At 48.1% G+C, this 10,381-nt stretch overlaps 3 protein-coding genes across 8 annotated transcripts in view; 1 reads left to right on the top strand and 2 right to left on the bottom strand.

Annotated features, from left to right (window-relative positions):
• Gpatch4 (G-patch domain containing 4) overlaps positions 1-7,334 on the top strand; it is a 23,623-nt gene extending 16,289 nt beyond the window's left edge. For 3 of the 6 annotated variants that reach the window (XM_026784124.1, XM_026784123.1, XM_005356892.3), the window contains 7 exons: positions 1,800-1,931; positions 2,332-2,405; positions 2,502-2,594; positions 2,689-2,775; positions 5,332-5,414; positions 5,673-5,723; positions 5,911-7,334. In XM_026784124.1, coding sequence (XP_026639925.1) covers positions 1,853-1,931; positions 2,332-2,405; positions 2,502-2,594; positions 2,689-2,775; positions 5,332-5,414; positions 5,673-5,723; positions 5,911-6,712 — 1,269 coding nt within the window. In that variant the 5' untranslated portion in view covers positions 1,800-1,852 and the 3' untranslated portion in view covers positions 6,713-7,334. Of the gene's footprint in view, positions 1-1,562; positions 2,406-2,501; positions 2,595-2,688; positions 2,776-5,331; positions 5,415-5,672; positions 5,724-5,910 lie in introns of those variants that run through there. The other 3 variants (XM_026784125.1, XM_026784121.1, XM_026784122.1) reach the window with 3 other exon arrangements.
• Hapln2 (hyaluronan and proteoglycan link protein 2) overlaps positions 1-9,138 on the bottom strand; it is a 33,702-nt gene extending 24,564 nt beyond the window's left edge. The window contains exon 1 of the mRNA XM_026784127.1: positions 9,067-9,138. The gene's annotated coding sequence lies outside the window, so the exon portion shown is untranslated. The remainder of the gene's footprint in view (positions 1-9,066) is intronic.
• Naxe (NAD(P)HX epimerase) lies at positions 7,421-10,065 on the bottom strand. Its single transcript, XM_005356893.3, has 6 exons — positions 9,264-10,065; positions 9,067-9,175; positions 8,853-8,963; positions 8,657-8,770; positions 7,888-8,035; positions 7,421-7,672 (listed from the first exon to the last, which is right to left on the bottom strand). The coding sequence occupies exons 1-6, from the start codon at positions 9,554-9,556 to the stop codon at positions 7,470-7,472; spliced, it is 978 nt and encodes a 325-aa protein (XP_005356950.3). The 5' UTR covers positions 9,557-10,065; the 3' UTR covers positions 7,421-7,469.
• Positions 10,066-10,381: the final 316 nt, after the last annotated feature.

Below are 10,381 nucleotides of genomic sequence, written 5' to 3'. Positions count from 1 at the left end.
CTCTCTCTCTCTCTCTCTCTCTCTCTCTCTCTCTCTCTCTCTCTCGCTGCATCTCCTACTGATGCAGAGCCCCTACTCGTTAGGAGCAGGGAGCGCCCAGATCACTCTCTGGATTTCTGTCTCCTGCTTTGTAAAGTTCTCAGTTTGCTATTCCAGCTAGAAACATTCAGGTGTCCCTTACATCTTACATTTATTAAATACCCTTTTCCTGTTAATTCCTTGGGAGACTTGGACAGCCCATGCCTGGATGTCATCTATCACCTTCTGCTCATCATTCTTAGACCAATATATAATGTTTAAGAGCATTTCTTAAAGTTTTTTGGACTTGGGGCTGGAGAGATGGCTCAGTGGTTAAGAGCATTGCCTACTCTTCCAAAGGTTCTGAGTTCAATTCCCAGCAACCACATGGGCTCACAACCGTCTGTAATGAGGTCTGGTGACATACACATAGACAGAATATTGTATACATAATAAATAAATATAAATAAATATTTTAAAAAAGTTTTTTGGACTCCATAAAGGGTATTTAGTAGACTTTAAATCTGATGAAAGTTTCACCTTTTAGAGCTGTCTCTTTGAGACGCTCCAGATTAACTCAAGTAGCCCCATTAGTCAGCTTTGACAGTTTTCTGCAGCCAGGGTGGTAGCACATAGTATTGATCCTAGTACTTGGCAGGCAAGGCCAGCCTGGTCTACAGAGAGTTTCAGGCTAATGGGGTACATAGTCTCAAAACAGAAATCAGTTGTCTGCTATACCCATAACAGATGATCTTAGCACAAATTGACACTGGTAGTCTGTTCAGTGTTGTGTGCCTGCTTAACCGTTTTGGAGGCAAATTTAGTGTACAAGGTAGGTCCAAAAGGAGTATGTGTAACTGTAAAGAAATGCAGTTTCTCAGAGTCATGCAATTTGGGCTAGTGTTCAAACTGCTTGAATGGGTCTTCAGGCAAGAAACCCAGGTCCTTTTTTCCTCACTGTAGGATGAGGTTAACACCTATTGGACAGAACTATCTATGAAGTTGAAACATGAGGTGATTGTGTGTGACAGCCGTCTCTGTTTATTCAGTGTTGCTAGCATCCCCTTCCTAAGCGGAAACCTGAACCAGTAATTGCTGTAGACGGTAGGCTCTCTTAAGGACCAGTCTCTAGCTCAAGATACCAAACACCTCATTGCTTTGTTTTTACAGGGTAATAATTTAGGGAGATCTTACAGACTCTGCAGACAGGCTTACTGGTTTAAATTCTCCATATGTTAGTTGTGTGACTTCTAGCGAGCTACTCATGATAGCTTACATTTTAATGTGTGCATGTGTGTGTGTGCATGTGTGTGTGGAGGTCTGAAGACAGTCCGTGGAAGTCAGTTCTCTCCTCCCACTAAGTAAGTCGCTAGGATCAAACTCAGGTCATGGGTTTGGCAGGAATAACCTTTACCCACTGAACCATCTCTCTGGCCATCACTTGCTATTGTCTAGGAGCCAAGGCCAGTGAACGGTGCTGGGGATTGAACCCAGGCCTCACTCAGGCTAGACAAGCATTCTGCCTACGGACCACACGGTGCCCTTTTCTTTTTCACTCACTTAGGGTCTCAGATAACACAGGCTGGCTTCAACCTTTCTATATGGCTCTGGATGATACAAACTTCTGGTCCCCTTGCATCTGTATTCCAAGTGCTAGGATTATACGTGTGTATAATCCACAGTATAGGATGCTGTGGGTTGGAACCTGGGACTTTATGTGCATTAGACAGGTGCTCTGTTGTCCAGACTGCGTCTCCAGGGCTTTCTTTCTCTATTCAAAGGATGGTACCACGTCTTCCCTGGTGAGAATCTGAGGACAAAGACTCTGCCCACCATGAGTGTCACCCCAAAGGTCAAGAGTCGTGGGATGAAGTTTGCTGAAGAGCAGCTGCTAAAACATGGATGGACTGAAGGTGTTTTAGGGCCCCTTCCATATCCTCCCAACTCCCTTTCTTCTGCCCCATGTCGGTTCAACCAGAGGAGAAACTAGTTGAAAAATTTTAGAAGCATAAATTTTCTGACCTATTGAAAAAAGGAAGAATGGATAAAATTCTCATTCTTCAATAATGGGGGATAATGAGGTACAAATAGTTGGGCAGATTGGAGGAGGCAGTAGAAATACGACAGGAGAAGATCATCCTGGCTCAGATGGAGGCACTTGTGGGTGGCACAGTGTTAGAAAGAACGGAGTGAGGAGGCTTGTAAAGGTTCATGGTAACCCAGTGGTCAGTGAAAGGCACGGCAGTTGGCCCAGGAGGACTTGCTGCGGGCTCAAGGCAAGCTGCAAAATAAACCACTCGCTGTCCTCTGCAGGCAAGGGCCTGGGCCGGAACGAGAATGGCATCACCCAGGCCCTCAAGGTGACGCTGAAGCAAGACACCCATGGGGTAAGCCTGGAAAATGACCAGCATGAATGTGAGAGGGCACCCATGAGGGCCGGGGCGGTGCTCAGACTGTGACTTTCATTTATTATTTACCTGGAGGTGGGACATGACCCTGCCAAGGAGTTTACAAACCACTGGTGGAGTGATCTCTTCAACAAGACTGCAGCCAGCCTGGTAGTGGACACAGGGAAGGTATGAGCTTGTCAGGTACACTGAAGAATGAATGTGTCTGGGGTGCCACAGGGAGGTACAGCATGCTGCTTTCTCAACCGGTGCTTCCCGACAGGACGGAGTGCAGATCAGGCGTCTTTCCACGGAGAACACCCAGCGTAATCACCCCAAGCCCAATCTGCTGTACCAGAAGTTTGTGAAGGTACCAGAATGAGAGGTGCAGTTCTTTCCTGGGTCCCCTATCTCCCATGGGGCCTGATCCTTATTTTACATATGTGACCAAAAGGGTGACACAGAATGCTGAGGAACCCGCAGATGGCTTCGAAAGGAAAAAGAACATAACCCGGGCTTTCCAACTTCTTTACTGCAGCTGTAGAAAGCCAGCAGTTAGGAGCACAAGCCTGTGCTCAGGGCTTCCTTCCCAAGCTTCTGCATCTGTTGGCATCTAAACTCTTTGCCTCTGGTCTCAGTTTCCAGTACTTTCTACAAAACATCCGCAGGGTTCTCTCTGAAACCCAAATCGGATCATGATCCTTTTTGTTTTTCAAAATGATTCTCTGTGTAGCCCTGGCTATCCTGAAACTCACTCTGTAGACCAGGCTGGTCTCAAACTCAGGAGATCTACTTGCCTCTGCCTCCCTAGTGCTGGGGTTAAAGGCACGCACTGCCGCCATCTGGTTCCACCCTTTTTGACGAGATTGGCTTGGATGGCTGTGATTTATCCCTCTTGGCTCACTCCCACCTCTCTGGGACAGAAGCAGATCTATTGCTTCTCCTTCAAGAAGCTATGTTCTCCCTCCTGCCCTTTCTCTGCCTGCTGTTTCTTGACTTTCAGACTGAGATTATACATAAGCACCTTCTAGAAACTACTCAAACCCTGGCCTGAGCTATCTGTGGGAAGGGCAACATTTATCCTAACTGCTCATGTAATTACATCTGGACTAGATTCGTCTCATTCTTTTTCTGTTTATTTTTTTGTGCACGTATACATGTCCACACATGTATGGGTACATGTGTGCAGGTGCTCATGCGTGTATATGCATATAGAGGCCAGAGGCTGACACTGGGTATCTTCCTTGACTAAACTAGGGTCTCTCACTTGAATCCACCTCTTGCATGCTGGGATTACAGGTGGGTAGCCATGCCTGCCCAGCATTGAGTGGGTGCTGGAGATCCGCACTTAGGTCCTCACGCTTGCACATCAAGTGCTGTTACCAGCTGAGCTGTCTCCCTGTCTGGACCCATTCACTGTCCTTCAACTCGGTCCTGAGCTACATGGCCCATAAAGGTTCTGTTCATCTACTAAACAAAAATACTGGGAATAGGAGTGCTGCCTTTTTTGTCAGCTCCTGGCACCTACTCCACTATGAAAACTTAACTGGAAACACTTTTCCCTGCGTGTGCTACAGTCAGCCGTCTATGAGCCAGAGAAGCCCTGGCTGCTATGTCATGGTCTGGCCAGCCAAGACCTAAATTGTTTCTCGAACCATAGGGGAGGCGTGGGAATAATTGAGGCACAACTCACATGGCTGTATCGGGAGGGAGTTTTCAGGGATCCCTCGTGAAATCCTGAAAATTCACCCACGTTTATTCTCCAAACAGCTTTTATACCAAAACGTAAACTGAGGGGAAATTCATTAGCATTCATTAGCAGTCTGTTTCCTAGGTAGCGAGAATGACTGAGGTCACTCCACACCTCTCTATGTCCATTTGTCACCACGGCTTCCTATCTATGGCTGCTCTGTATGCTGCTCTGTCATGCAGACTGAGTTAACACCTCCTTTCCCAAACCACCTCCTAAATTACAAAAAAGGAGCAGAGCAAGATTAGCATATCCTGACCTTTGTTTAGGATGGCCTCAGTTTGTCTGGAAAGGCCGGGTAACCACCTCCTGTGTGGCAGGTGCAAACTGTGGCCTGAAATTCTGACCACCATACAGTGTAGAAATGTGGGCCTGTATAACATGGGCCTACAATCCACTCCTTATTAATTTTAATAAAACCCATGCTTCTGCCACAGGACAGATGATGGCGTCTGCCTTTGGAAAACAGGCATCTTAATTATGTGAGCTCCTGTTTGAGGCATCTGGGGAGAAGCTTCAAACCCATCTCTGACTGCTGACTTCTGTGAACAAAAGAGATTAGGGGAGAGAGAGAACTTTTGGGTTCTGTGTCTTGGAGCCATACTTTCTTGTCAGGAGAGATCATAATGTTTTATGAATAACCATGCTCCTAAAGACTATAGTCTCCTATTTAAAGGAAAGGAGGATCACCTGAGTTGAAAATGGTTTTTTAGCTGGTTTAGAGCATCTCTGAATGTTTTACATTGTATCAAAATCTAAAATGTTTAGCATATGCATTAAACCCACACATTTATAGGGCATGTCAAACTTTTCTCAACATCTTATAAGCAGTTATAAACATTATCGAGACAATACCATAATTTTAGAGTGGGAATTAACAATAAGTCCACAATTTAACATATCACAGTCTTTTTAAATCCATATTAATCAAAAGACAAAAGTTTTTTCTGATGGGTTTTTTCTGGCCACCATACAAAGTAAAAATATGGGCCCGTATAATACGGTCCTACACTGCTCCACTTCCCAATAACTGTGGCCCATCTCCTGCCCAAATTGAAATACACAGGCTGCACAGCTCTGCAAGGGCACAGTGGTGAGTTGTAGGGCTTCTTAAAGGGAGAAGAGTTGGTAACGGTGTTGTTGGCTTCATCCATCTCCATGGTCCTTTCCCTCCAGACAGCCACACTGACCTCAGGTGAGGAGAAGCCTGACAGAGCGAGCAGCAGTGATGACAGCCATGAGCCTCTGCCTCCAAAGATGTGAGACTGTATTTGGTATTGAGGGCATGTGGGAGGAGAGACCTTGGCATCTTAAGAGGATGAACAAGTAAGCCTAATGCTTGACTGGGCTCTTCGAAGGGAGGTTGTAGAATTAATTAGACAGGATATTCTTTGTATTCTTAGTACTTCAAAAAAGTACCAGGTTTTGAATAAGAAATAGTGAAAATGTATATTTTTTAGACAGAAAAAATCAAGCCTTTTCACCATCTGTTTGTGATTTGTCATCTGCCCCTACAGTCTGACTGATGAGATGCTACTCAAAGCCTGTAAGGGGCGAACAGCACACAAGTAAGTTGTGGTCGCCTTCTGGGTTTCCCATCTTTTCTGCCTATGCTTTAGAATAGCCAGTTCCACCTCTCAATTGTTTCCATTCCAGGGAAATAATTGCTGTTGTTGATGCATTTGTGTTTGAAGTTAGGCAGCTGCCCTCCCCTCTATTCCTAACCTCTTATGCTGACTTGGACCCATCTCTTAGGGCTGCCCGGATTGGAATCACAATGAAGGCCAAACTTGCTCGCCTGGAGGCCCAAGAGCAGGCCTTCCTGGCTCGATTCAAAGGCTCAGAGGATGTGGGCACCTCTCAACCACAGACTGACAGGGAGCCCTCCCGAAAGAAGAAAAAAAAGAGGAAACAGAGAGAGGAGGAAGAGGCTGTAACACCTGAAAAGAACGTAGGTGAGGCACTCCTAGAATACACTGACCAGAGTGTTAAGAAAAGCAGGAAGAAGAAACGGAGGCGGAAAGAAGAGAAAGAGGGAATGGCTGTAGGAAGTGAGGAGGAAGAGGCTGAAGGAGAAAGTGGGCCTGGAGAGCTGAGCACAGTGCAGTCTGATCAGTCATCTAGGAAAAAGAAGAAAAAGAGGAGGCAGCACCATGAAGAAGAGGGGGGGATGGACGTCTGTGATAAAGGAGGCAGAAATGTGACAGGCAGGCCAAAGGCAGTGGACAGTGGAGTAGGCACAGATCCATGGAGAAGCAGCAAGACGCTGCAGCACTGTGGGGAGGACTTGGACACCCAAGATGAAGAAGGGAAGGATGGCCTAACAAAGAGAGAGAGAAAGGTCAGAAGAGGCAAGAAGAAAAGACAGAAGTGTCTTGAGGAGGTGGTCTTGGACGTAAGCGATAAAGATGATGATGGCAGGACTTGGGAAGTAGAGAATGAAGGTGAGAGAAGTCAGGCACATCCAAAGGAGAGAGCTGGCATCAACACTGACCAGAGAGCCAAGAAGAAGAAGAAGCAGAAGAGGGACCGGAGGTCTCCAGTGCAGCCCTGCTGATTCCTCTTCAGGGGTAGCCTGGGTTTGCCCCTCTGCAAGCAGCTAAGGAGCACCAGTCCGCTGAGGGGGAGACATTCCCTGAACAATGTCCTGTCCAAAAAGTACAGACCCTGGTGCCCAGCTAAAGGATGATGGAAGAGAAATTAGGATAGGAGTTTCTATTATTGAGGAAGTGTCTCTGGTAAAAGTCTAAAAATGTAGACATATGTGAAAAGACTTTTGTTTTTTGAGACAGGATTTCTCTAATATAGCTCATGCTTTCCTAGCACTCAGAGATCCACCTGCCTCTACCTCGGCCTGTACTAATATACCCTGCAGAATGTCTTCATTTGTAAATACTGTGAAGATTAAGAAAAGCATACATTTGGATGTATGGGCTGGGTTAGCCTTCCAGACTGCCTGTTTCTAATCATGATTAAATGAGGTCATTCCCAGTTAACATCATCATTTCCAGCATGTGACGTTCTGAAAACAAATTAAACGGCCCTTGGAGACTTTTGAAGAAGCTCTGTTACCCTCTTGGGGTCTCGCTACAAAGCTAAGCTGAGTTTGTTTAGAGGTATCATCTACCTCCCTGCGTATCACAAACAAGTAAGAATCTTTCATTCCTGGGTATGGAGTTATTTTCTATTGCTTACGGACGCCTGGTCTGTTTCCGCAAACGAAGCGTAGACTGCTGATAATTATTAAGGCCAGAAGACTCCGGTCTGAAGAGACGGCACCAAGCCTTTATTAGAAACCTGCCTGCCTACCTCCCTTACTGTAGACGGTAGACACACTCTGTGTCAGGGTAGGATGGGAGGTTTAGCTGGTACTTCTTTTCTAGAGCAGGTGGTACAAAACGTCCCCCCAGGTAATGATACCGGCCAGTAAAATGGGCTGCAGACTTCTTGGGAGCTGTCAGTGAGATGAGTAAGTCTGGTTGGATTCCTCCAGGGTTTCCTTTCTCTACATCCCATCCTGAAGAGAGAAGGTGGTGAGGAAGTACTATCAGGTTTGGGTTTTCCCACAGGGGCAGCATGAACTCTGCTCCCCAGCCCTAATGTGGGGCATGGAAAGGTACATTCAGATTATTTTAGATCTGGTCTCTACTGTGGGTCAAGAATCCAGTCCTCTGGGTACCAGCCTGAAGACAGATGGAACACCAGACCCCCGCACCATCTGGGTCCCAGCACCTGAGGGAATGTCGATGCTAGCGATGGGCACAGTAAGTCCACTCAGGACACTCAAGATGCTGTGGAATGGCTCCCGAACATCACCCTTGAAGCTGAAACCAAAGATGGCGTCCACCACCAGTTCATACAGCTCATCAACCATCATGGGCTGTAGGGGAGCAGAAGAATGTCAGGAAGAATGTGTTGTCACATAGGAAGGGCTGTCCCTGCACCCACAGACTACAGAGGTACGGAGATAATTGCTTCCTAAGGTGCAGACTGTGGCCGTTCTGAATTCAGGCATATGTTCTATTCTGAGTGCCTGCCTGCTTCCTCTGGGAGGAAGGGGCTGACAGTGTAGGGAGCCTGAGCCTGGAAGCCAGAAGGGACCAATTCTGCCTTAGCTTTGCCTTGCTCCGATTCTGTGATTCTGGGCAAACCATTTCTCTGCATGTCAGTATCTCCATCTATAGAGTAAGTTAATTCTTTAAGTTTCGGATTTCCCACCCCTAAATCCATGTGTCTACAGAAAAGGCATAGGATGGGGCCCTGAGGGTCAGGTCTGTTATAACTGCACGCTGGGGGAGACGCTGACTGCAGAACAGGGGTGCCCGGAGCTGCTAGTGTTGGGAAGTGCTGGAGCACACACTATGGAGGGGCTCCTGCACCGCTGCTACTCAGAGAGCAACTTTTATGGCAGGCAGACATTAGGCAGGCCAGCTCGGTCTGAAAACATGAAGGGAAGGGCAGAGGCAGTACTTACTGGGAAGAGGAGGTATAAGCCACCTACCTCTGGGGGCATCTCACTAAGGAAAGGAATGTCCATTTTCTGACACTGGGTCACTAGCCCAGTGAAGAGCGGCTTGTTAGGTCTTTTGGGGTAATAGATAGTTGGCTGGTAACCCTGGTTGGAAAGGAAAGTAGCCATTCAATCTCTGATTCCAGACTGCTTATACCTTTTCACAAAAGCTAGCTCATATACTCACAAAAAGTTTGAGGTGTCGCGCGCAGACCAGGCCGTCCCCTCCATTATTCCCAGGACCACAGATGACCAAGACGGTGGGGGGACTCTTGGACATGGACGTGGGGGGATAAGCCTGAAGGCAGAGGCGCAAAGGGTCTGGCAGTCACCGCCCTCTGCTCCACCGCGGGAGGCCTCCCGACCCATTCCTCCCAAAGGCTTTGCATCACGCCACCTACCTTGGCAATGGCCGTGGCACAGCTCAGCCCAGCCAGCTCCATGAGTTGATCCACGCTGAATTGGTATTCGTTAAATAGCTCCTCGTCCACGGCCCGCGCCTCCTCCTGGCTGAGGGAAGTCCTGGCCTGAGTCTGCCATCCGGGCGCTGGGGGCGCGGCCTGTCCCGCCCCGCCCCCGTGGGAGAAGGTGGCCATACCTCAGGTACTTCACCGCGGCGCTCGCCATGGTCTCAGAGCCCCGGCGCGGCGTCCCCCACCAGGCAGGCCCTGCAAGGCACACACCCTGCTGACTTGCGATCCGGGGCAGGCGCGAGCCAGCAACCAGCAGCCCGACGCCCAGCAGCGCCCGCAGCCCGGACATTCGGCACGCTGCACTCCGCCCGGCCGGCGCATGCGCACGGCCTGCCGCCCCCCTCCCCCCCGCGCCGTTTGCGTCCAGCCGTAGGTTCCGTGTCCCAGGCGTGCCGCGCACCTTCGTTCCGCCTGACATTCTCGCCTTTCCCCAGCGCTACAAGAGTTCAAGCCTAGGTACAGATAGGTTTTGTTTATTACCTCGAACTCTTCTGCCTGCAGCTTCCTTCGTGGGAGGTTGGCATTACACGCATGTACCATCGTGCCCAGCTCTTTGTTTTTTAATTAATTAAAAGGTATGAGGGCGGGAGTGAGGAGGCGCGCATGTGCCCCTGGTACACAAGTAGAGTTCAGAGGACAATTTGAGAGCGTCCGTTTTCTCTCCGTCCACCATGTAGGATCCAGGAATCAAAGTCAGGCTCTCCAAGTCGTCCAGTGGGCCCCCTCCCATGCCTCTTTTACTTATTTAATGTAGGAAATAGGATTTATAAGGCAGTGGTATTGGCTGGAAATTTAGATTACTCGTCTAACTACTTCAAGTCCAAGGTCTTATTCAGAACCTTTATTTTCTGATTTCACTAGTTTGTGAGTGACTTCACTTTTACATGTTACTCAAGACTCCTTACAGAATTGCTGGAGAAAATAAAATTTAGTCTTAAGCTGTTTGTTTGTTTTTAGTTGGCTTCTGTGTAAAGTTTTTCCGGCCCAATAAGCCTCTCTACCTACACAATAATCCAAATCAGACCAAATCAAACTGAACTAGAAAAAGCCTAGGTTTAATGGATACCTGCAGCGTTACCCTAGGCTTGGAGAGGGTAATGGGAGTCACCACGTCTGGGCCGCGTCAATCCTCTGCAAGGTGCGTAGTTCGAAGGCTGGCACAGTCTCCCTTGCCGATTTTGGTGAGGCTGGACCTCCATGGCGTGGCATAGAGGATGAGCCCACACGGGGGCATTGTGATTTC

Source organism: Microtus ochrogaster, chromosome 21 (genome assembly GCF_000317375.1).
Source record: "Microtus ochrogaster isolate Prairie Vole_2 chromosome 21, MicOch1.0, whole genome shotgun sequence".
Lineage (NCBI taxonomy): Eukaryota > Metazoa > Chordata > Mammalia > Rodentia > Cricetidae > Microtus > Microtus ochrogaster.
This window is presented reverse-complemented; position numbering and strand designations above follow the sequence as displayed.